A 27,391-nucleotide genomic window follows, 5' to 3' on the forward strand; every position below is an offset into this window, starting at 1 on the left:
GGCTCTGATCCTGGAATTCTTCTTCGCTGAATGTTGGTGGGAAAAGGAAATCAGGCATAGATGGGCACTGGAATCCAGCATTAAACGGAACCCGGGGCTGAATTATGAAAGAGCGTAATATTGATAAGCTCCCACGACGTTATCGGAGCAGCGTCGGAGCGTAGCTGCACCGCCGCCAGCTGCCAGTGCCCGTCACATACGCAGACCTGATACGTGTGGCGATGGCGAAGAGAATGAACCGTTCTAAAGTCTGGTTGTACTTCACCAAAATCAGTGGAGACAACGCTTGTTGCACCAGCGTCACAAATGCTTTGCAAGTAAAGGCAGTAACACGAGCGATCTGTGGAAACATTTAGTGAAAGTGAAAGTAAACCCTACTTCTGCTGGTCCCACTCAGAGACAACAGCTGCAGCTGACCTACAACCCTTTAGAACAGTAGAGTCCAACAGTCTGTCTCTACATGTTGAGTTGGGTTACTTTTTTCATCTGAAATGCTTTAGGTTAGTCCCATCATTCAACACACAACATCATGTACTTAATATTAGTTTGTTCAAAATAGAGCTGTTCAGTGTTCAACAATGTTCAACAATGTACTGAGTACAGTAGGAGAAACAAAACATTTGTCCATTCTACTCCTCACTGCTTCGAGTCAGAAAGATGGTAACATTTAACACTTCTTATAATATAGCGAACGAAGAGCTACCATTTTCAAAATGTAAGTCCCAAACATTATGTGTTAAGAAATGACCAACGTATATGGGAACTGTCAAGAAAAGGTATAAGAGGTTTATTATTGTGGTGCCAAAAGGTGCAGTGAACATTTTTGGGTCCACCTAATTGAAAAAGTGAGTGTGGAGCCCTGTTATAGTATACAAACAAAAGTGATGGGTGAAGGAAAGTTTCCGACACTTTGTCTCCGGTGTTTCTCTGATGACTGGATCAATATACAAGGATATCAATAAACAATGGCTGTACTAGGTCATGTCATACCACTAAAATACTATTCAATAAATATTGAATTATTTGTGCTGTTGCCTGAGTACTAACCCTTTACCAAAAAGCTCAGATCATTAGTGTAAAGTTTTCTCATAGATACACTGTTGTGGCTTTGTTTGTCGGCCACAGGCCAGAGACCCCGGGAGCTGAGCTCCACCTCCTCAAGTCAAAATAGTCTCCTTCAATGTCATATATATTTTTCAATCCTCCAGTAAACGTCGAGGCCTGAATTTCCCATTCATTCATTCATTCATTCACTCCATTGACACTGACTGGATTCAAGCCAATAAACCAAGAGATGAATTGTTACAATAAGACATCTTATCAGAGCAACAAATAAAAAGACTGTGTCCATTATTATTTTTAGAGTGAAGGAACTACTCATCCCACAATAAGCATTGCGAATGCCTTCCAACCGATAGTTAAGCTTCTTCGTCATCATTATAGTGATTAAATCGTTGATATACTGTAGCTTGTGTGTTTCTATAGTGTATAACGGTCGTAGGGTTCACTATAGCTGTAACTGACTTGCCAACATGAAGTTCATGGGTGCTTTAAGCATTTCCATGGTAACAGCAACTCCACCACTCAGACACTTCTCTATGACATTGCAAATAAAACATGTTTTCTTGAAACAAGGATGATTTCATACAGACTTGTAGCTTCTACAGGTTCATATACCATCGTTTTACAATCTCAGAGCTCGTGGTGAGTCGACCTTGGATGGCAAATAATCAAAATGTTGATATGAACTGTTCAAAAAGTGGGCGGTAACAGTTGAGCTCTATACAAAGATATATCTGATGGTGACTGGACAGTGAACTTGAACTAAACAGCAGCCTACAGTCAATCCTTTTTTATTCTGGCCTAGTGCTTCATCAATGATAGTCTGGGTGCAGAGAGATGTGACAGATGTTGGTTACTTTATAATTTGGTAATCCAGATTATTGACAACCAGGGCACAAGATGACCTGCACCTCCCTGTGTGTGTGCTAGAGACAGAGAGAGTGAGAATGTGGAAGGTATCAGCACCATGTTCCTTTACTATATGTAGAATTTACTGCATATAGAATACAGTTAGAGTCAAAGCAATGTTCTGCATTGATTCAGAAAGTCCACAGCTGCTTCATATTGTATCACAGGCTTTTCTTTCAGTCATGAAATCTCATGAGAGTTCATCTTCAGACTCCACTTGCTCCACAGCATGAACCTTCTTGACTCTTAAATCAAACTCAATGTCCACTTGCTTGCTGTAGAATTTCAACCATGCTATATAGTCTTCATCAGCAGAGCAGTCGACATGGTCAAGAAACTTCAAGTGCTCTGGACACAAATGTTTCAGTAGCTACTGAATCTACTGTGATGACTGAATGTCATATGGTCAAAAGCTCTGCCACGAGCTAACGAGTTGACCTATGATTGAGACGGTCTTTCCAAATTTAGTTTCCAACATGTTTGTGGACATTGTCATCCATTCAGGTAATAGTTGTTCACAAGTTCAGGTTCAAGTTCCAACCTCATGAACAACACAATGAGGATTTATCCCTCTTGTCCATGTTCTCCAGCCCCAGATACAACACACTCTGCAGTGTCTTACATTTCCTCTATTTCATCTCTCATCCTCACTCGGCAGAGTCTAATGAAGCAGAAGGGCTCAAGAAATAAAGCCTCAGTTAGGATCATCGGGTGGTTTTGTATATAAAGAACGAATACCTTCCCTGCAGTTGACACATACACATACACACACAGTCTGACAAGTCTATTTTCATCTATCCATCTTCCACCTCTGCTGCATCCCTCAGTCCCAGCTCCACCTACCTTTCTTGGTTATGATAATGCGGAGCAGCGGATTGGCTGATGAGACAGCTTTGTGGAAGTTGTCGTCATTGTTGATTGGAAGGAGGTCTCCGTGGACATCGGCATATCCCAGGAGCACGTCAACACCAGGGATGAGATGGATGGTCCGAAGGAGGCGTAAGAAATCCAGGAAGCCACCTGGGCCGTTTCTCTTTAGAGCGAAGCGACGGTACTCTGCCTCGAACTGCAGAAGATAAAGAAAACCATCGTCAAGTTTCCCCCTCACATATTTCTCATTTTGAGATCAGCGGCTAACTAACACTCTGACAGCTGTGACTGTTGTCACCACTGAGCTCAAAGACAGTATTCTCAGACGGATACACTACCTGTCTCCTTTACACTGTCTCTATAGAACAGAAAATTCCTCTTTGAACAACATCTGGAAATGAATCTCTGCTCAGAACCACATCCGAGGACCGGGTGGGTCAGCTCAAACTGCTGGTACATGTATATGGTACATAATCGACTATGTTGCATATGGATTTTCATATGGTACCTCAAGCCCACCTTAGGTTCTATTTCATGCACATAAAGATGGGTTGAGGGGAGACATACTAAGTTGGTTGCAATCTACACCCTCACCACTAGATGTCACTAAATCCTGCACACTGCACCTTTAACAATGTCTGTGGCAGAGTCAAGGTGATGAAATGACTGATGAAAAGCACGGATGAACAGTGTCTGTTAACCAGTGTTCATTTTGGCAGCTATTTTTGATTTAGTCTTAGACATTAGACGAAAATGCTTACGAGTTTTAGTCACATTTCAGTCATGTTTATCCTTCATAGTTTTAGTCTAGTTTTAGTCAACGAAAAGTCAAAATATTTTCTCTCTTTAAAATAAATTAAATTATGCTAATACAAGTATTGGAAATTTAAATCCAGGTGACAGTATCAATTGTTGAAAATTCATAAAATACCATTTCACTCTGAATACTTTTACTTTCCCTAGACTTCCCCTTTTTCAAAGAAACGGACATATTTTATATATACGGCTGCTCTCCACTGCTGGAGACATCTTACCAAGCCTGCTAATAAGTAAAGAAGTGTGTGTGTGTGTGTGTGTATGTGTGTGTGTGTGCGCGCGTGTGCGTGTGTCATATCAGTCTCACACTTGTCATGTGTGTTGTTTAGGGACCAAGAAAGCTCAGTGAATCAACAGCTGACCAGCTGTGGAGCAGCCACAGTAAAAACGTAAAGACATTGTCACCGCGACAACGGTGTGTTCACATGTTTGTGTGTGAAGGTGAGCGGAGCGAGGCTGCTGTCTGAGAGCTGCTCTGCTAACGGTAGCTTACAAGGCCAAACACACTCCAGCCACAGCTGGACTAGATGCACGCCGGAGAAAAATATAATTTTCTCCTAACAACAAACATTTTCGTCCCGTCTCGTCTCGTCAACCAAACAAAACATACATTTCGTCATGTATTTATCATCGAAGATCTATTTTTACCTCTTCAACGTCTCGTCTTAGTAATGGTAAAAAGGTGGTTGACAAACATTTTTTGTCATAATTTTCGTTAAAGAAATTAACACTGGACTCCACTTGTCAGTTTCCTCTCTGATTGAATGTGTGTTTGTGGGCTCACGTCCGAGTATGTGTTTAACCACAGTGGAGACAAAACAATCTGGTGACGAGGAGTCGAAGAGTCACAGCTTTAAAACAGGAGATAAAGAGCTTGATCAGGAACAGGTGTGAAGACCACGCCCACTGACTGACACACACACACACACACACACACACACACACACACACACATACACACACACACACATTTGATGCCAGCTTTCGGTTCTTGACAGTGTTTGACAAGCTCCTCTGGTTTAATACCTGTGAACGGCATTACTTCAACCAGGTGCAGGATTCTTCATCAAGATTCTTCATCAACTCCAATCATGACCAAACAGATTTTCATATCATATCATGGAGGTACCCTCTCTCTAAATGAAGCTTCAACCTAGGGTGTCAAGGCAGTTGGAAGTTTGCGCCACAGATGAGATGCCATTTCAAGGTTCCATTTTGTCCACTGTAATTTCAGTGAGATCAGTTTGCTTCCATAGGGGGAGGATAACATAATCCAATGCCATACAAAGATCCTATCATAATTACCATTACCATCATTTTTCCAGAACATATTCAGTGAATCTTCGTTCAAGCATTCTCATCAGCGTTTCTACGAACACAGAGAAGACCCATGATGGAGGGGAGCCTTGTCAAGGATGGAAATATAGTTGATACTTGGTATGACATAATACTTGTTGTTGCTTTGATCTTAGGGCATGATGGAATCTGTATCCTGAGTCTGTCATCAGGTCCATCATCAGGCATAGTGATGAACATGGTGATGAACATGGTGATGAACATGGTGATGAACATGGTGATCTTGGGTAAGATACTCAACCAGTGACGGACTGGGATCAAGAGATGGCCCTGGCATCTGGGACACACCCCGGGCCTATTTTCAAACCCAACAACACCAACCCCACCCACATGAAAATCATGAAACCACACAGACTTTCTGTATTCTGAATTCTCTACACTCTCAAACGACATGCACTATCGCTACAGCCAATGCTCGCACACACAGAACCGGCAGCTAGCAGATCACGTTCTTTTTATGATCAGAGCCAGTTAAGACTTATTTTGTTTTCTTCATTTCAATTATTCGGCACCAGCACCTCGTCCCATCCCCCTCACACTTTTGTTAACCTGTGGCAAATTTTTGAAGAACTGCTACACTTCGCTTTGACTCCTGCACATCTTTTGGCTGTTGAGTTGCTCTCCTCTTCTTTTAAAGAGGGACGTAACTCCTCCTCTTCTTGTTAAGAGGGGACGTAACTCCTCCTCTTCTTGTTAAGAGGGGACGTTACTCCTTTTTTTTTAGAAAAGGGGACAAAACTCCTCTTCTTGTAAAGAGGGGACGTAACTCCTCCGTCTTTTGCAGAGGGGACGTAACTTCTCCTCTTCTTTTGCAGAGGGGACGTAACTTCTCCTCTTCTTTTAAATAGGGGATGTAACAGTGTGCAATGCATCTCTTCACTCAGCTCTCTCTCTCTCTGACCACAGACCCATCTGTTTAAGTCGCACTGGCCATTGAGAAATCCCACTGAATCGGTGGACCAACAAATCCATAAAGTTGAGGTCGACATCCCCCACACCACCCCATCAATCATTGCACTGATCTTGAAGAATTGCAGAGAAAGTTCTAACGTGACGGTAAAGCTGAGACATGCTTATGATTGTACCAGCACAGGAAACATGTGGGTGCAAAGATAATACCAGTCATTACCACACTGGAAATACTTTAAACTCTTTGTTACAGGGAACGGCAGGTTTATGTAATTATGTAATAAGATTAACAGGACTATTCCCTCAACTCACTGTTGGTTATGCAATACTGTTTACACTGTTATCATTAACGCAACAGTGGAAACAATGGGCACCTGTATAATGTATAAAGAATGATGAAAGAAAACTAAGCACTGAAAACTGCTGCCAAAGATGGAGGCTCATGGGGCCAGATTTACCAGCCACCACCTACACCCACCGGAGACAAATTACAATATTACAATTTCTAGGTCTGAATATGTAATTCAACTAAACAAGTGGACAGACAGAGGGCTGTGGTGCAGATGGTGAAGGTGGAAGTACTGTTGGTATGATTGATGCTGTTGAAGCCTGTAGTGTTTCCACAGGTCATTGTTTAATGAACGCTGAACATAACAGCCCGCAAATGCCCATTCAAGCTGAGGGGGCACGAGCCCCACCAGATTTTTGATATCTGGACATTAATTGTTGTTTTATAACATGTAGTTGATGTAGTTGACAACTCTGTAGTAGTTGACAACTCTGTTCTCCATCAATGGAAGAGAAGCTGTAGGTAGAGCATCAGTACCCACATTGGAGAAGTAAAGAGACAATTGGCTAGTAGCAGGTCAATATTGTTCCGATACAATTTTTCCCTTCCCAATACCGATTCCGATACCTGCACTCTGCGTATAGGCCAGTACTGAGTACTGATGCCATACCAGTGAATTTGAAAAAATAACTCTTAATGTTGCTACTAACCCTGTATGGAAGTGATGACTGCTATCCTTGTTGTATGGCCTGGCTCAATTATACAATTACTTCCTTTAAATAGCTGTGAAAGTGCAGCCACAGCTTCTACAAACAAGACCTTTAAGTTTGAAACAGAACAGTAACAGTATAAATCAGTGCAACAGCAACTTCAAAAAGGAATCAATTTAGTAATAAAAAACAATTCCTATGAAAAGACTGTAAACGTGTAGCTCCAGTTAAGAAAAAATAATCCACAGTACAGTTTCACAGTAACAGTATACAAATACAATACGGTACACGCCGCTGTTTTACTTGTCGGAGCCACCCAGGCCCGGATTAACACCCTAGGGTGCCCCAGGGTGACTACACTTGAAGTGCTCCCCCTCCTCTGACTTTACAGGTAAAAAAGTGACATTTACTATGACATGAACACCATAGATTTACAAGAACATATAGCTAAAGTACAGGCTTACCGTACATACTACAGAAAAAATGAAGACCCAACCAAAACATGACAAATGCCATACAAGCCCTTCCACTGATGCTCAAATCTCAATGTATCCCAAATATATATATATATTTATTTAGCAAAAAAATTGCACTTCTTTTTTTGTACTTGTTTGCATCTCTTCCAGTAAATAGTATACATATATTTTAGAAAATATGACAAGCAACATTCTGCCAAGGGACTCATGACCTGTAGATTATAGATAATATTAATTATAAATGTTATCCGCTCCATCAGGCCCATTTAAACTGGCTCCCCCAGATTTCATAAAATACATTTTGATAATCAACACTTTTAATTCAATGTTTGATCATCAGTCTATCTCAATCAATAGATTTACATCTTGCATTAGTCCATTTTAAAATGATGTGCCACAATGAGGAGAGGCATCATCATTTCCATAAATTGTCTGGACTGGTCTTCACTGGTTGCTGCTTGAAAGTGCGAGTTTCATTTCATGCATGTGAATGTGAATTATTATAAACGCATGATACAGCTATATTCTCCATGCAATTTATAAACTGTAACTGTAACCTGAGTTCCCTTGGTACAACACACACACACACACACCACACACACACACACACACACACACACACACACACACACACACACACACACACACACACACACACACACACACACACACACACACACACACACACACACACACACACACACAGTTCTGACTCAGGATGAGCACTTGATTCTTTGACACACTTAACTCAAAAATAATTTCCTTTCATTCCCGCGTCCTTTGCTGCTCCGGTGCATAAAACAGGAGAGATGAATAGCCAACTCACCGCTCCTGCATTGAGATACAAACGAGCACATCAACGTAACACTGTAGTTATTTGTGCATCAGATTTGGAGAGGAGAGAACATATGTTTACGTCTCATGGAGATTTTTTTTCTCCTCTCTTGAAGGACAGTTACACTTCATCCTCTCACAATATTGACTAACTTGCCTTGACATGAGGGGGAGGCGGGGCCTTGCTTAATTTGCAGGGCGGCTCTGGTGTCATTGTCTTAGTCATTTGGTGACCCCCGCATTGGCTGGTGCTCCAGGGCACTCACCCGATTCTATATATGGATAATCTGGGCTTGGAGTAAACCAGCATGAAATATTACCAAAGTGTTAACATTTTTGTTAGCTTCGGCTGACACTACAAGACCTGGAATCCCTTCTTCTTCCCATCCCTAAAAACTGTATTTGCCAGTCAACCACTGTTTGGGAGCGGCGAAGAAGAAGTGATTTCCGGGAAATGAAAAGTGCAGTTTCATCAGGGTGAAACTACTACTACGCCTGGTATTGGATCCGTAGATTGGTGTACTTGCCGAAGCCCAATCTGGCATTTTGGGCAGTATCAGAGGCATTGCTGATACTGTTATCAGAATCAGGACATCTCTAAAAGCAGGTACAGTTCCTCTGGCTCACTATCTAGTCTTGATTTGTGATATCATAGCATCCTATTTAATACTGATAAAGAAGAATGTGTCAATCCTATGGTAGGGAGACAAATTTTTATTTCTAGCTCCACTATCACATGTTATAGTTATTAATAACACTCATCTTGATGACAACAATGAAGGAATATTTCTTACAGGAATGTGCTTTGTCCTCCTCGGCCTGCTAGAGCTGCAGCACTGCTCTACTCTACGACAGCCTACAACGTTAGTAGTAAAACGTATCTGTGGCCAGCTGTGCCGGTGACACTCATATATCGGATCTAAAACAAGGTCCACGCTGAAATATATAAAACATCAAGAACATAAGTGGGAGAGTCTGACACTCTAATTTGACTCAAAAGTGTTTGCCATTAATCACCAAAGTCAAAAGATGACTTCAAAGGCCCAACCCAGAATAATCAGTCAGGTCAAAAAGAAACAGCTAAAGGCTTCGAAAAAAACATTGGAGATGGTTAACAACACTGCTCCTGACAGATCATGGAGCATGGTAACCATGGCTCACATGCTGCTATCCTAAAGATATCACTGGGATACTCTGAGACAGTCTCCCTGGTCTGAGACAGTCTCTGGGGTCTGAGACAGTCTCTCTGGTCTGAGACAGTCTCTGGGGTCTGAGACAGTCTCTGGTCTGAGACAGTCTCTCTGGGGTCTGAGACAGTCTCTCTGGTCGGGGACAGTCTCTGGGGTCTGAGACAGTCTCTCTGGGGTCTGAGTCAGTCTCTCTGGTCTGAGACAGTCTCTGGGGTCTGAGACAGTCTCTCTGGGGTCTGAGACAGTCTCTGGGGTCTGAGTCAGTCTCTCTGGTCTGAGACAGTCTCTCTGGGGTCTGAGACAGTCTCTCTGGTCTGAGACAGTCTCTGGGGTCTGAGACAGTCTCTCTGTTCTGAGACAGTCTCTCTGGGGTCTGAGACAGTCTCTCTGGTCTGAGTCAGTCTCTCTGGGGTCTGAGACAGTCTCTCTGGTCTGAGACAGTCTCTCTGGTCTGAGACAGTCTCTCTGGTCTGAGTCAGTCTCTCGGGTCTGAGACAGTCTCTCTGGTCTGAGACAGTCTCTCTGGGGTCTGAGACAGTCTCTCTGGTCTGAGACAGTCTCTCTGGTCTGAGACAGTCTTTCTGGGGTCTGAGACAGTCTTTCTGGGGTCTGAGTCAGTCTCTGGGGTCTGAGTCAGTCTCTCTGGGGTCTGAGACAGTCTCTCTGGTCTGAGTCAGTCTCTCTGGTCTGAGACAGTCTCTCTGGTCTGAGTCAGTCTCTCGGGTCTGAGACAGTCTCTCGGGTCTGAGACAGTCTCTCTGGGGTCTGAGACAGTCTCTCTGGTCTGAGACAGTCTCTCTGGTCTGAGACAGTCTTTCTGGGGTCTGAGACAGTCTTTCTGGGGTCTGAGACAGTCTCTCTGGTCTGAGACAGTCTCTCTGGTCTGAGACAGTCTCTCTGGTCTGAGTCAGTCTGTCTGGGGTCTGAGTCAGTCTCTCTGGGGTCTGAGACAGTCTCTCTGGTCTGAGACAGTCTCTTTGGGGTCTGAGACAGTCTCTGGTCTGAGACAGTCTCTCTGGTCTGAGACAGTCTCTCTGGTCTGAGTCAGTCTGTCTGGGGTCTGAGTCAGTCTTTCTGGGGTCTGAGTCAGTCTCTCTGGTCTGAGACAGTCTCTCTGGTCTGAGACAGTCTCTGGGGTCTGAGACAGTCTCTCTGGTCTGACAGTCTCTGGGGTCTGAGACAGTCTCTCTGGTCTGAGACAGTCTCTCTGGTCTGAGTCAGTCTGTCTGGGGTCTGAGACAGTCTCTCTGGTCTGACAGTCTCTGGGGTCTGAGACAGTCTCTCTGGTCTGAGACAGTCTCTCTGGGGTCTGAGTCAGTCTCTCTGGTCTGAGACAGTCTTTCTGGGGTCTGAGTCAGTCTCTGGGGTCTGAGACAGTCTCTCTGGTCTGAGACAGTCTCTCTGGGGTCTGAGATGGTCTCTCTGGTCTGAGACAGTCTCTTTGGGGTCTGAGACAGTCTCTCTGGTCTGAGACAGTCTCTTTGGGGTCTGAGATGGTCTCTGGGGTCTGAGACGGGAGGGGGCGGAGTGAATGCGGCGGACGCAGCCTGCTCACCAGGCCGCCTGCCTGTCATGTGTGCGGCGGAGCCTCTCTCTCTCGCGGCAGCGGGACAGACGGTCCTGACTCTCCCCTGCCGGTCCTGTCTCTGAAACGAACGGTCAACATGCTCATTACACCTCACTCACTTTGCTCTTGACCTCCACCACGCCGTCCGTGAGCTTCAACGACGTCCGGTGCTGCGGCGGCTGCTGCTGCCGCGACATGCTGCTCAGCTGCGGCACTGCGGATAAAAGCATCCAGCGGAACAACAGGCGACGCTTCCTCCTCTGGCCTCGGCTGGAAGGGAAGTATCATCCAGCGGCGAAACAGGTGCGCGGCGCTCGTTGTGTCGGGTGCTCCGTCGACACCGCCTGCTCCTCCCTCTCCTCCCTCTCCTCCTCCCTCTCTTCTTCCTCCCTCTCCTCTTCTTCCTCCCTCTCGTCCTCCTCCCTCTTGTCCTCGTCCCGCTCCGGTGTGACGGAGCTGCCTGTTTCATTCACCGACGACAAAGACGGAAAACCACCGAGCGCTCGCGACAGGTGGAGTCCGGTCGATCCAGTCCGGGACGAGAGATGCCAGAGGAACCCCTCCCCCTCCCCCTCCTCCCGGACTGGAGGACAGACCGCAGGGGGCGGGGTCTCCCGCTGTTACTGTACGTTCCTTCTAAGGGTTGGGTCGGGGTATTTTCAAACCTCCTCAGTTACTGAATACATATTTACATACCAGTGTTTGTAATGGAAAACACAATGTATTGTATTAAAAAAACATGTCAATCACTAACCCATAACCCAAAATCAAATACTGAAACTTTTAATTTTAATTATATGCCATTATATACCACCAAGTAAAGAGGAGAATGACAGAAAAGAATGTAGCGCATTTAGGCCAATCTCTGTACTCAATATAGACTACAAGCTGTATGCGTCAATATGAGCTAAACGGTTAGAGAATATAACACTAGAACTAGTGGATACTTGTGACAGAAAGACAGACCCAAAATAATATTAGAAAAGTGCTATATCATAAATCATGTGATTAAGGAGAATATTAAAGCCACAGTAATTAGTTTAGATGCAGAAAAGGCATTCGATTCAGTCTGTACTTGGCACTGAGGAGATTTGTCTTTAAAGATGATTTTATTAGTTGTATTAGAGCTCTATATTCTTCACCAAATGCCAGAATAGAGATTAACGGACACTTCTCTCAGGTTATCAACTTGGAGGGAGGTTGCCGCCAAGGCTGGCCCCTCAGCCCCGCCCCTTTTGATTTATTTATAGAGCCCCTGGCACAGTTAATCAGGGATGATGAGGTGATACAAAGAATCATGATTAGAAGATTTGTCTATATGCGGATGACGTGTTGCTTTTTACTACGATGCAAGAGGTTAGCATTACTTAGCATGCGCAGCATTTCAATAGTTTAAATCAATGGACTAAAGTTCCCTTAGAATGTGGTTTAAGGAGTGTAAATCACGCCTATTTGAAAGATGGTCTAGACTGCTGAGATGAGTCGCTTCTGACCCAGACTTTAAGCCAGCAATGATTGATGAATGATTGATACATTGTTGCAGTACTGGGAGAAATGGATTGTGTTTGTGACCTCACAGAATTATCACTGATCTGTTACTATTTGAACTGGCATGTATTTCCATTAGTATAACATAAGTGTATAGGTGACCAACAGTTTGTTTCAACATGTTTCATTGTACCTTTGTTTCTTTAAAATAAAGTTTTAATAATAAAGTGGTTGATATAACAATAAAAAAAATAAAGAACATTCAAGGGGCAGGAAGCGATTTTGGAGAAAGCCTGTTTCTCTCTTTGTGGTTTTTGATGATTTTACTGCTCTGGCCTCTTTTTGTTTTTGATTTACAGAGCCAGGGCTGCGCCTTAAACCCAGACACACAGAAGGGACACCTAACGGACAGTGAGGAAATATTCGACGATTTTTACAAAACGTGTAATGCTTAGAATCGCTTACTGCTCCTTTCAGTGCACAACATGTAACAGCATGTTAAAGATCTTTACTGGAGGAGCCCAATCAGCAGACTGTCACAGTCGCACTCAGAGCCTGCAGGACAAGCAACAGTGTAGCTACGCTGCTCCAGATCAATGTCACTACTTACTTGTCGTGTCAAAATAAAAGCCCCCATAGAGTCGTGTAATTTTGACTTCAAGACATTTCATAAAATTCTGAAGCAGCGGCGGCAAGGAAACCCTGCTCCCAATTCCTGTGCTCTGTTCTGTGTTTGGGGAGGAAGGGGTGTGATGAAGGCCACAGTCTGTTGGTGCAGGATCTTGTTGTCCTAAACCATTTGCCGGACGGCAGCAGTTCGAACAGGGAGTGTCCAGAATGTGTAGAGTTCCTCAGACAACTAGCATAGATGGTGTCCAGGTATGGTGGCTGCATTCCAACAATGCACTGTGCTGCCTTTACCACACGTTGAAGGTCTCTTCTCTCAGCGGCCGTGCAGCTGGAAGAGGTAATAACCATTAAAGCTGTAAGCAGCATCAAAGGGCTATGGCACCTTGGATGGATCAGCACATTGAGTTGTTTTACATGGATTCTGTGAGCTGGATGAATGAGATCTCCACAGATTCCTAATTGCCTTCCTAATTCTACTAGTAAAGCCACATCCCACTATTTGACAACTGTTTGTATCAGTCTTGGCAATACATTTCCTTTGGCACAACTGCTAACTGCAGTTCTACAATTATTACACTAGCTTTTGCCTCCTAACTGTCTCTTTTTAAGGTTAGGGCAGCTGGTCTGTGTTTAGCCGCCTAAATATTTATTGCATGTTTAAGTCATAATTCATACAATAGAGTGCTAATAATGCAACACACTGTAATCTTAAAACTGATGATTACGCAATAACTAGTAAATTGATTTCCACGAAATTTGGTGGAAGAATGACACATGGGCCAAGAAAGAACCAGACAAAGGGATGGATCCAGGAAATTCACTTTGCGTAATTTGCATGTATCCTGGAGAAAGAAATCAGCCATATTTAAGGGACAGGGGACATTAAAGGGGACTGTTGATCCTCACCTGTACTGAGTATCACTCTAGATTATCACTTTGTATGTTGTTTGCTGAATCAACACACACATTGGGATGCTACAATTGTGTCTCGATGGAATATTATACAGATTATTACATATTTCTTCAGACAAGCAAACTCTGTGTTGTGTGTCAGCATCAAAGTACATTCGGTGAGCACAGGTTTTGGTTTTGGTCTCTGCACAGACACAATGGTACCAACCCTGGCAACCTCAATGTGATAACAAGACTCCAGGAAGCTGCACACATTTGCCACCCAGCAGAAATATTTACACCATCTAACGCTTCATGAAACGTCCAACTACAAATAATTCACAGTCTGGGTGTTTTAGGTTCACTCTATCACCCAAAACCCAAGGACTGTCCAGAGATGAGTGAACTCCCTATGTGTTGCTTTTGAAGTAGTTATCATTACCTCTGTAGTCTTCAGTCTCACCCAGTGAAACCATGAAATCCTTGCTGATGTGCAGTGCACAGGATTAAGAGTGAAGACAACCTCTGCAATTACCTCAAATCACAGGGCCTGGCTAATACTAGTTCACTGTGAACGGTGCTTCACTCAACTTGAATGTTATACTCTCCCATGGTCACGTGTTATTATAATTATAATGTTACTAATGTTAATGTGCTGAGTGGTAAGTTGTAATACATGACCTTTTCATGTCTTTTGTTTTCTCAGATCTTGTCAGGGTGATAACAAAGATGCAAAACCATCAGTTGGGAGACATAATACTGAACAGAGTTCCCTGGTTCTCTCTAGTTTGCAGACATTGTCAAATATCACAAGTTAGTAAACTGAAAAAAGTAAGATTCAAATTGGATGTACTCACAGTGATGAAACAATGTCTTCATTAAATATATCAAGACATGAGAGACTTCTATTATCTGAATTCACATTTTAGAATGAATTGTGAAGATGATTTACTGTGATGTGTGGAAATGATTCTTCTCTCTTCTCCCTCCTCCTCCTGATTCATACCCTGAGCTAACCTATTCCTAATCACTTTAGTACCAGTCGGTACAGGGGCCAGTGTGTGTGTGTGTGTGTGTGTGTGTTGCCTTTGTAAGAGGCTGTAATACCCAACAACATATAAACCCTCCAGATAAGGATGCATTCCAAAGAGAAGGAGAGACTGGAAAAATATATATTCTAAATCATACAAAAGAATATATTTCTCTTTTCTTCAACATCTTCTGTTGATTCTTATTTCACGCTCCTCCCTTTTCTCCTCACCTACTCGAGCTCCTATTTTTTTTCTCCCCCTCCACTTCTCTTATGACCTTACTCACTCCTATCCTGTCTTATACTCTCACCCTCCTCCTCCTCTCTTGCTGATGATGGAATGTACTTAGGAATTTGAGGAGAGGAGGAAAGGGGAGGACTTGGAGTGACATTGCATCTCAACCAGCCAGACAAATGGTGAGTATTTAGAAACACATTCAATTACATTTTATTTGTATAGCGCCAAATCACAACATGCATTATCTCACTTAAGGTCCAGACAATAATATTACAGAGAAACACAACACTACCACCATGAGCAGCTCTGAGACTGTGGAGAGAGAAAAAACTCTTTTAACAGAAGAAATCTCTGACAGAACCAGAACATCTGCTGAGACCGACAGGTGAGAGGAGAGACAGAGAGATGCATGATGGGAGTTCCCCCAGCACATTGGCCTATAGCAGCATAACTAAGAGATGGTTCAGCTCTAACTATAAGCTTTATCAAAGAGGAAGGTTTGAGAGATGTCGTCTACCTCCCTGGTTCCAGAGGAGAGGAGCCTGGTGGCTGAAGGCTCTGCCTCCCATTCTACTTTTACAGACTCTGGGAACCACAAGTATTTCTGATTTTACAGACACAAGTGATCTATTGGGATAATATGAAACTATGAGCTCTGTGAGATATGATGGGATATATTGATTATTAAGGGCTTTGAAGGTTAGGAGCAGGATTTTGAATTCAATTCTGAATTTTACAGGAAGCCAATGCAGAGGTGCTAACACTGGAGAAATATGATCTCTTTTTCTAGTTCCTGTCAGAACTCTTGCTGCTGCATTTTGGATTAACTGGATGCTTTTCACAGACGTGTTGGGGAACATCCTAACAGTAATGAATAACAGTAGTGTGTGCTGAGCCCTCTCCTTTACTCCCTCTTCACCTATGGCTGCTCACCTGTACATGGTTCAAACACCATTGGTAAGTTTGCAGACGACACAACAGTGATTGGTCTCATCAACAACAAGGGAGGAGGTCCAGCACCTAACAACGTGGTGCGCTGACAACAACCTGGCTCTCAACACCAAGAAGACCAAAGAGCTCACTGAGGACTACAGAAAGTCTACACACACCCCCATCCGTATCAACGGGACGGATGTTGAGCGTATCACCAGCATCAAGTTTCTGGGAGTCCACATCTCTGAGGACCTCTCTTGGACCCTCAACACTTCTACCTTGATCAAGAAGGCTCACCAGTGTCTCTTTTTCCTGAGGAGACTAGGGAAGGTCCATCTGTCTCCTCAGATTCTGGTGAACTTCTACCGCTGCACCATCAAGAGTATCCTTACCAACGTGTTACAGTATGGTATGGCAACTGTCTGTTTCTGACTGGAAAGCACTGCAGAGGGTCCTGAAAACTGCCCAACGCATCACCGGTATCTCACTCCCCTCCATCGAGGCTGTCCAGAGCAAGTGATGTCTGCAAAAGGCGCGCAGCATCGTCAAGGACTGTTCTCACCCCAACCACCGACTGGTCACCCTCCTCCCCTCCGGGAGGCGGTACAGGTCTCTCAGTATCCAGACCAGCAGGTTCAGGGGAAGCTTTTTCCTTGCTGCTGTCACCCTACTGAACTCTACACCTCAGTGATAACCAACCAACCAACTAACGATACCACCCTCTTAGAACCGTTAACTCCAAGTCAGGGAGCCAGGGTTCCTTTGTTCACCCCCAGTTAAATCAGAAGGTTGAACTCGCTTCATAGTACAGGCCTACCATGATCTAGATTATGTACTGTTAAATCAATTTAACTAGCAATACTCACTGTCACTGTTCAATATGTGATGTGCAATCCTGTTATACTGTCAATATTCTATTCACACTGTATATATTAAGTTTACAATGTATATATTACATCCGTTTTGTCCTGTTTACTTATCTTATCTTATCTGAAGCAAAACACATGAGCCACACAGGAGCAGCCACAGAGCCACGGAAAAATATCATTTTATCTTGACACTAAACATTTTTGTCTTGTCAACGAAAACAAAACATACAATTGATCATAATGTTTATTGTCTATTTTTAGATCTTCGATGATTGTTTTTAGTCATGGAAAAAAGGTCGTTGACGAAGATTTTTCATCATAGAAATGAACACTGTTGGAGAGACATATGCCCTCAACATGACACATTGAAGGGACATCCAGTAGGGTTAGAAAGGACTTTGCCTGGGATACCAATTCAGGGAAGTTCACTGAACAGGAAATGAAATGAGGACTGTCCTTTGGGGCTTCTCTCACAGATAACAACACTTTACTTTCATGGCAGCTCTTAAAGCCCCATTGGTTTTGACAAAGAAGGGAGTTTGTTGAGACATTTTGTGATCTGCTCGAAAATCCGTAGATAAAAATAGAAGTCGAAGGTTTTTAGAGCAGAGGTGTTAGTTGAGACTGTTGCAGAAGCTGGCACTACACTCAATTCAGTTTTCATAACATTTTACAGATGTGTCGCACACATTCCTAAATAAAATCATGGTTGATGAAATTACCACAAACTACTGTTTTTTTTACATCCTGGTTAACAATAATGAATGTTCAGCCCGCCATCTGTACCTAATTTGAAAACTAAAGTTTATACTAAAGAATTCTGCAGTGATGTAGAATTCCATTCCTCAACATTGTGCAACACCTTTGTCTGTAGAGAGAGAGAGAAATGTTGTGATTATTTGACCACTGCACAAGAGACAAGAGAGTTCAGAATGTTCAAGATAAGAGCAGCAGAGCCTGAGATATCCTGACTTTCAGTCAAAGTCCAAACTTACACTTAGTCTGTGTTTCTGCTACATACGATACAATTTGCAGTTGCACCTGCTGCTGAAAAATTGTCACCACCACTGCAAAGTCATGAAGTCGTAATGACACAATTCTGCCGAGCGCCTTTACTTTGAAGCAACAGATACAGGAAGTGGACTTGTGAGGTGACACCCGGTGGAGGTGAGAGGGAGACAGAGAAGTAGCAAACATGAAGTCAAAAACATCACTAGCTGCTATTGATAATCATTCCCACCACAAGTGTGTACAAACCCCGTTGGGCCGCGCGCTGCATCAGTTCCTCCCCCCTCCTGTAGCTGTTTCCAAAGGCTGAGTGAGACTCGCCATGTGGAGAATGAATGGGGTCCAACAGCATACGTGCACAACACTGACAGCGGGAGGAGGAACGGTGGGATTGGTAGTTGCCTATCGATAACATTAGGTTCTGGCCCCCTCACAGGTTGCATTCAATAATAAAAGGGGGTTTTACTGGAAAACTCCCAACGTTGACCGTCAGTGACACAGTCCTTTAGACAGAAATAGTCACCACAGTTCTAACTCCTGTGTGCCTCTGCTCACCTGCAGCCACGCCCAGGAAACCAGCTCCATGAACTCCAACCTGACTCACACCTCAACTCAATCCCTCTGCTTTCCGGACTCGTCTCCTGGGATCTGAGTGAGAGAGTGAGGCAGAGATAGAGGAATGTCAACTATGTGACCCAACCTGTTCCTTCTTTTAATTCTCTTCTCTTTATTTCTTTTTCACGTTTAATGTTTTGATATGATGTGTTTTGGATATCACAGTCACCGTTTGAAAATGGAAATGACTTTTCCATTACTAAGACAATGTCTGGCACGACTTAGGGTGTGTTAGAAGAAGTCTGCCTCACATATGTGTGGAATGTTCCGGCCTCCGGTCAGGTAGGTAACCTACCTGACAGGTAGGTTTGTGGGGTTGTCAGGGCGTGACAGGTGACAGCTGTGTGTGTCAGGTGGCTTCATTGGTTTCTGGCTGGCCTCCAGTGGAACAATACAAGGTGGATCTCTCACTCTCTCTCTCTCTCTCTCTCACTCACACACTCACACACACACACACACACACACACACACACACACACACACACACACACACACACACACACACACACACACACACACACACACACACACACACACACACACACACACACACACACACACACACACACACACACACACACACACACACACACACACACACACACACACACACACACACACACACACACACACACACACACACACACACACACAGTGGGACCTGCATACCAGTGTGTCTGCTTCACCAATTGATTGAATGATTGTGTTGTTGGTTGTCTCGGGGAACAGACAGCCACATGTATGATCTTTAAAACACAACATGGTGTGAGTCCCTTGACGTTGATCAGGTGTTAGGATGTTTTAGTGTTCAGCACGGTCACTAAGACAGCTGAGACAGAGGAGAAACTATGGAGCCATTCTGTCAGTTCGATGACGACATGATTCTGAGGGCTAAATACATCACGTTGAACGGGAACCGGAGGTTCTTTGGGACATCATGCACTGACCACTTGTTGATCTGTGTAATGAACCAGTATATTGAGATCCTGTAATCAATATTCTGCTTCAGACATCCACGGTCTCCGTCTTCCTGATTCAACCGAATACAGTTTTAGGAGTTGGAAATAAATACTACATTTGAGCTGAAGCAAGTTACATGTTAAACATATAAAAAAAAAAAACGGTGATTTGTGCTGACTTTAAACTTGTACCGATGTTGTTGAACCAATAAAAACTATATTTAAAAAAAATTAGGCACAATGGGCTTTACAAATGGAACAAATAGACTCATAAGACAGAAATTGAATGTGTATGAATGTGTGAAGTTGAATGTTGTGGAAAGTAAACTTCTGATAAATGAGGCCACATCATGATCTGTGAGAGAGAGCTCCGGAATTATTAACGGCCCACTGGGTAATTTTTGTAGTTTTCTGGCGTCATCTCATGGTAAAGTTGCAAACTGCAACCAACTGTTCTTGAAAGTCCCTCACAGCACCAGGTCACAGACCTACTGCACAGACCTGTCATCACCAGCTGCTGCTTTTGGATGATTCAGTTTACTTCAACTAAGGTATGTATCTGTTAGGAACTTCATTTGTGTCAAAGCATCAGTGTGTAATGTACATAGAAACAACATTCAACATCAAACATCCAGAAAACAGTCAGCAGCGTTATAAAAGACTAAAACTGTGGATAAATAATAAATGATCAGATCCAAAGGCTGGACCCCTTCATTACATTTTTAATATTTTTTGGTTTGATTCATGATTGATGTTTCAGAGTTGTTTTTATATACTTTTATAATACATTTATAACTGTTTCTATTATACGATAACTTTCTTTCAAATAAATGATAAAACATGATATATATTATATATTATGTATGACAGTACTTCCCTTCATTGTTGTCACCAATTCATGTTTTATGTATGTATATTTTCGTAACCAGAAACAGTAAAAATGTACAATCTTGAAATCAAACCTTGAATGTACAAATTAACAGGGGACGGGGGGCACGACATCAAGCCTTCAGGGGTCGTCCAGACGAAGGGTCCTCTGTTCTACTTGTGAGTCTGCTCTTCACACTCTGTCTTTGTGATTCAGATTTCAGGGCGTACAGGCTCCATCTTCTGGTGTGTTTGTTGCTCAGCCGTCTGAATCTGTAATTACACAAATATCAGCTATTCAAATAGTCTCAGTCATTCATCCCCAAAACTTACAATATAGAGAGCTAATGTAAAAGAAACTCATATTGAACTGTTTTTATGTTTCAAGTGTAAGACGTACATTCGTTGACCTGCAGGTGTCCTTCATGTCGGTCGGGTCTGGTGGAAGTCGTCCACTGAGGGACGGACAGCTCAGACTGGAAGGACATTAGAAAAAAATAATAATAAGGAGAGACACATATACACTGTCATATGACGTACATCTGTCACACTTTACCTGAAGTGCAGATATTTATATACAGATATATATAATGTCCAGTAAAGCTCCGTGGCACTTCTCATCTCTCTGGATCAACTCCTTCCATTCACAGAGACGTTCCAGCTTCTTGTCGGCCTGGAGGAAGACGGTGCTGTCGTTGACGCTCCAACTCATTTTCCTCCTGTCGTCCTCTGCAATGCTCTTGTCCTTTACGCTTGAAAATGAAAAAAAAGAGGAAATATAGAGATCATGAGAATATGCAAATGACAACACCAGCTCAGACAAAGACGTGATGACTGTTGTACTGAGGGCGATTCCATACAGGTGAACAAGTAACCAGAGCAAGTGATACACATGATGACTTTGCTTTTGTTTGTAATCAAACAATAACTTATTGTCTTACACCTATGTCCCACTATGTGCACTGGTACTGGACCATGACTTTTCCCCTTCGTTGGAGGGGATGTTACAGGATCTCTCTCATAGCTGGAGAAATAACATAAACATCAAGCAAATAAATGCTCGTTATCTTATGTTGGATTATATACTGTATTCAAAGTGTCTGTAACTCAATATACCTACAACGAAGTTGTCAGAGAGGGGCAGTTCCTTATCTCCTCTGCATAATGTAAACGGACTGTGAACAGGTCCAGCACCTTGTGTTGCTCTGCATGAAACCTAGGTTTCACAGTTTCCTTCCTTACATATATACATTCTGAACACAAACAACTGTGCTACGTATAGCCATGGTTCAAAGTCATATGAATATGTTGTAGCTTTACACAGCCAATATGATGTTCTGATAATTACTGTAGCTATCATAGCATCATTAGATATTTGTCCACATTGACACTGGAACAAAGTTACTTGCATTTGTTCTATGCTCCACCTCACGTGTTCCAAGAGAATTATTTCACCTTTGCAAAATTCATCGGTAACTGGTGTCGGCAGAAGACGCCAGAGCAAACTGCTGCCAGAGCAAACTGCTGCCAGAGCGAACTGCAGAGCGACTGGATGCTGGACAAAGCTGACGTGACGGGGAGCTGGCAGACCGGAGCAGCGCCCAGCTGTAACTGCGGCGGCGGGTCTCCATCTCGGGCGCTTCCTGGGTGTTAGCCACTGGTCTCTTGTATTAATATTCTTAGGAAGCCTGTGCCATGTTCAAATAATAATACATAATAATGAAGCCTGTGCAATGATGTAGCTTCCTGACATCCAACGACTGAACAGCGCTTCCTCGTCATTTTCTCGTCTTGCGGATCGCTCAGCAACGGAATGACGGGTGGGCCTTGCCGGGGGAACGGCTGTGACATCACATTCCTACAGAAGGCCTGACGCCTCGGCAAAGGCACAGCTTCTGAATGCAGGCTGTGTATTTGTCTGTTTATTGACCCTTTTGACACTTTTACGGTACTTACAGACCCTAGACCTTATTTATTATGAAAAAAGGCAGGAAATCTCAATTTTGACTATATGGGACCTTTAAGTCAGTGAAAACAACTACAGCAGGGAGAGCTGTCCTCCATTAGCATTTCTCTTTCCCTTGTTTGACTCGTTTGATAAGTACAAGTGGTCTGTCTCGTCTTTTCTTAGTTTTCAGCTCTACACAATGATAGAAAAATTGTGTAGAGCTGGGGTCCCAAGCGTATCGCAGGGCCAACATACAGTGACAAACAACCATTCACACCTACGGTCAATTTAGAGTCTCCAGTTAACCCTAACCCCACTCTGCATGTGTTTGGACTGTTGGAGGAAGCCAGAGAACCCAGAGAGACACAGGGAGAACATGCAAACTCCACACAGAAAGGCCCTGGTTGTCTGAACTGGGATCTGGACCCAGAACCTTCTTGCCGTGAGGCAACAGCGCTAACCACTACACCACCATGCAGGGACGTACACTGACATTTGGAGGGGCTATTGCTCTAACCTGGAAAAAGAGCACTAATACAACTGAACTTTTCATAGACTCTGGCTTCACTCAATGATTCTGGTTGAGATAACTTTTGTCATGATTTGGCACCATAAATAATATGTGTGCTCGGTTGTCTAAGTGGAAATGGTTGCTACCCCAGCTGTCCACTAGGGGAAGAGTTCTGGTGGTCAATAACTTGGGTGCCTTGACCCTTTGGCACGAACTCATTGCTCTGATGCCACCAAGAGGCCTGATAGAGGACGTTCAGATATCAATGGTGGACTTCTTCTGGTCAGGTAAGCAGTAGATCCGAGCAGCTGCCCTCTACCTGCCTGTGGCTGAAGGAGGACAGGGATTAATTTACATCCAGTCAAGAATGTCCCGATGTGGTGCGACACAGCCCCATTTGCTGCTGAGGCGAGCTGGACGTTTAGCTACGACAAGCACCTCTGCCTCCTACAACCTGGGGACGTGGACCTGACTGGGCTGACGCCGTTCTACTCCGTTGTGCTGGAGGCATGGCAGATTTTCCAGGTCACACGTAACTTCAACGAGACTCCGGACCTGTGGGTGTTTGAAGAACCGTTGTTCTTCAACAACTTTCTCAGGACCCCAACGCTGCAGTCTGCCAGCCTCCGAGCCAACCTCAGAGAAGCTGGATGTACAAAACTAGGCCATCTGATGAGGATGACGGCGACGTCAGTCAACACACAGAGGGAGACCAGCAACATCACCTCTGCCAGGCTGGTCCGCACAATGGTGGAGGAAGTCTGTGCTGCTCTGCCACCGACATTGAGAGCACTGGCTGAAGACCGCACCCTGTGTGACCAGTGGAGTGAGGGGTGTGAGTACAGGAAAATGTGGACACATTACTAAACTTTTTATCTGGTTTTGCAAATCTTGCTGACACATAGGAACCGGGTCCAGAACGTGGGCAGTGTGGAGACTGTGCTGGTTCTGAAACGACTGTTGAAGGCCAGACTACGGATGGAACACACCTATTATGAGATGAAGGGCGATCTGCAGGCCTTCAGTTGGATGTGGGCTGTTGGGGGAGTTTTGTGCTTTTTAACTCTTTTTTGCTGTTTACCCTCAAAATGTTGAGGTTACAGCAAATTACTTTTTCAGTGTAACGTCTCAATAAAGGGCCTTTGAAAACCAAACCTTTCTCCCTCATGTGTCCTTCGCTTTCCCTTTCCTTTTCCCCTCCCTAACTCATCCTGGTGATATGTATATTTCTTTTCTTTACCTTCTGTTCCCTCAACATTCTCTATATGAATACACTAAAATGGAGCTAATCTGCTAATCTCTTTTTGCCTATTTGATAAATGTTTATGTACTCTCTTGATTCTGGCACTTTTGGGTAATATCTTCATGGTTGAATGCACTTATCGTAAGTCTGCTAAATGAATGTATTGTGATGTCAAAAATATTGTCAGCAGTTACAAAAACAGCAAGCTACATTCGGATAATGTCAATTGATTGATTTACTGTCAAAAGAACAATAAAGTCACAGTAATAGTGTGAATTGTAGTCTGAATATAACCAGTGATATCCAATTTAGTGGACAGATGATGAATCATAATTTCCTCCAAACACAAAATCAATATTTGGAAATTCAAACAATTGTATGACTCCTTTTATTACTTGGTGATAACAGAATGTTTTTGAATGTTAAGGATTTCCTATTATAGGAGCAGCTCAAGATTTCCCTGAGCTGCTGAGAATTTCTGCCCATCCGTTGACCATCTTGTTTTTGATGAATTTATATTGCACTTACAGTGGCTGGCCAGTAGATGGGAGTGTATGGCTGATGTGCAATTATACCATCATCATCCATGAATAACTGCACATTGTCGTGATCACTATGTTTGAAAGGGTAAATGAAGGTTTTTTTATTTGATATAATGATAATGATCAGATGCAAAAAAATGCTACAAACACACCGGGTTGAGCCAGCCTCAGCTGTCAAATTGTGTAGTTAAAGATCCAAACATTGGATGACTAAAGCTTTAACCCGGGTTAAGACAAGTACATAAAAGAACAATAATAAAAAACTGTGCCATTAAAAGCTGCCTTAAAACGATTTAAAAAATTGTGAGGGAGCTACTGAGAGCAGTGCTTCGTGCTGCCTCTCACTCGGCAGAACTGTGGTTATACACGTTAAAAGGATAAGAAAAGTTTTACAAGATTATTGGGTTGTGGTTGATTCCATGTCAATGTTATGTTGTAGTTACATAAGACAATCCCTAAATTCAGATACCATAAACTCCGCAATAAAAAGTCCAGGAAGTGGAAAAGAACTAGTTACTTTCCTGATCTTCAGCCACTGCAGACTCGAGTTAGCAGGGGACAAGGTAAGAACTCGTAATTGCAACATCCATAGCCGTGCAGAAAGTTTTGTTATTGTTAATATGAATATTTCAAAATTATCTCTTTTTTTTCACTTGAATGTAAACACCCATAAAACAAAAGGTCTGGTCTTGCATGTAATACATCCTTCTGTTTCCACCGTCCAGACACTTACCCAGAGGCGATGCCTTGGATTTGTTCAAACATTACGTTTGTAGATCCAAATACAGAAATCTACTATGACTACATTATAAATATTCAACACACCTACTTTGAATGTTTGTCAGTGTCCTAGTGCTTTTCCTCTGTCTTGTCTTGTCTGTGTGTGTTTGTCTGGAGCAGGACACACTGCCAGTCAGCAGCAATCAGAACACCTTCATTCCACTCTGAATAAAGCCTGGTTCAGATCGTCCGTTTACCCTCAGTGGGAATCTGCTCGTAAGACTAGTTACTTTGTTATCAACCTGATCCTCTGTCTCTGTGTCCTGTTTCTCAGACCCAGTCTCCAGCCACTACCAACCTGCCCTTACCAGCTCCCTGGATTTCCACCTCCAGACTCACTCTGCCCAGCATATCATTGAACGACACCTTCCTGCCTCAACTCCAGCAGACGACCCCTAAGACTGGTTCAGTATTTTTTTTAATTAAATTATTTTGGATTGTTCACACTTAAGTTTGGCCTTCAGAGTCTTCTGAATGCATTTTGGGTCCAATAAAGAACACCCCTTATGACAATTTTATGCATATGCAAAATAAATCTTGACAATATTACATTATTTTTAATTTGATAAATTTGTTATGCTTTTCTTTGAGATATTGCATGGGTAGTACTGAATCAGTGAATCTGATTACCCCAAATTAATATATTTGTAATGCCTTGAATTGGTTCAAAAAGTATATTGATTTAAAAAAAATGAAATAATCTTCACATTGTTGTATATTTATGCAATGAGAAACCAATCACTTTCAAAAAATACACTTCATTGTAAAGCAAATACTGTGGTTGCATGAATATTAAAACATAACTTTGACATAAATAAATGACTTGCACAGCACACTATTCACATCTAGCAAAGGCAACTGAAGCTACACCATCCTCTCCATTCTACCGACTGCCACTTTAAGTTACAAGGATTCAGATTAGGGTTTTTTTTACCAAGAAGGCAAACAAAGGCATGACCCACCCTACTTGTTATACTAACACTAACCAATCACCACTCCTTATCTAACCAATCTAACAACAAAAGCAACGAGTACTAGCCAACCAGAGACAGAGTAAGGTTGGTCATTCTTCCGCTATCCTATGAAAAAAGTTGTCTTGCATCTGCTGAATGATGCGCATCAGAGGAGATTTAAAAGTGGATATACGCTATGCCGATTGAAAAACAAGTAGGTTTACCCTCCATTACACTACTGCTGGTTGCCATGGTGACTCGTACCGGAGCTCCATTGATGATGTCTTTTTATAGTGGGCGGCCACGCGCGTAACTCTGAGTTGATCTAACTAACTCAGAACTGCTGTTCTGGAACCCAAACAAATTCTGAGTTCAGGTCTCCTCCAAACTGGGCGTGCCTGGTAAACCTCCAAAGAAAGGTGCCCAGGAGGCATCTCGGCAGGACCTCAACTGACCCCTTTCGATGCATAGGAGCAGCGGCTCTACTCCGAGTACCCTCCAGACAGGGATTAAAGTTTGAAAAAAATCTTCTGACTGCTATTTCTTTTCAAGCCATTTTCCAGATCAACCTTTTTTGAACAGGCACTTGAGATCATTACCGGTTCAACAGTTTTTCAATTGCAAGTTTACTTTTACATCATATCAATGTTGTTTTCAATCGATGAAATAAAACCAATCTTATTGCATGGCCCGACTCAGTTTGTAGTCATACAAATAATCAACCATCTACATAACTTTTCAGTGCATATGTTTTTATTCTATGTTCAGTGCATATCCAAACAGAACAAGTGCGCCAAACCAAAACAACAAGTGACCGTCTTATGTCAGAAAAAGACAAATAATAATAAAATATATTAATATTATTAATATGTATTAGAAATTTGTGCAATTCTTGAAA

General features: G+C 43.0%; 1 protein-coding gene and 1 long non-coding RNA gene across 2 annotated transcripts in view; both read right to left on the reverse strand.

Moving 5' to 3' along the window:
• pard6a (par-6 family cell polarity regulator alpha) overlaps positions 1-11,499 on the reverse strand; it is a 33,418-nt gene extending 21,919 nt beyond the window's left edge. Inside the window, exons 1-2 of the mRNA XM_035643159.2 lie at positions 11,108-11,499; positions 2,815-3,037 (exon numbers count right to left, since the gene is read on the reverse strand). Of these exons, the coding sequence (XP_035499052.1) occupies positions 2,815-3,037; positions 11,108-11,218 (334 nt within the window). The 5' untranslated portion in view covers positions 11,219-11,499. The remainder of the gene's footprint in view (positions 1-2,814; positions 3,038-11,107) is intronic.
• A 9,118-nt stretch (positions 11,500-20,617) lies between these two features.
• On the reverse strand, positions 20,618-21,224 carry LOC118315398. The gene is made up of 3 exons (XR_004794846.2): positions 21,073-21,224; positions 20,917-20,992; positions 20,618-20,789 (listed from the first exon to the last, which is right to left on the reverse strand). It is a non-coding gene; the product is annotated as an uncharacterized LOC118315398 (long non-coding RNA).
• Positions 21,225-27,391: the final 6,167 nt, after the last annotated feature.

This window comes from Scophthalmus maximus, chromosome 7 (assembly GCF_022379125.1).
Source record: "Scophthalmus maximus strain ysfricsl-2021 chromosome 7, ASM2237912v1, whole genome shotgun sequence".
NCBI lineage: Eukaryota > Metazoa > Chordata > Actinopteri > Pleuronectiformes > Scophthalmidae > Scophthalmus > Scophthalmus maximus.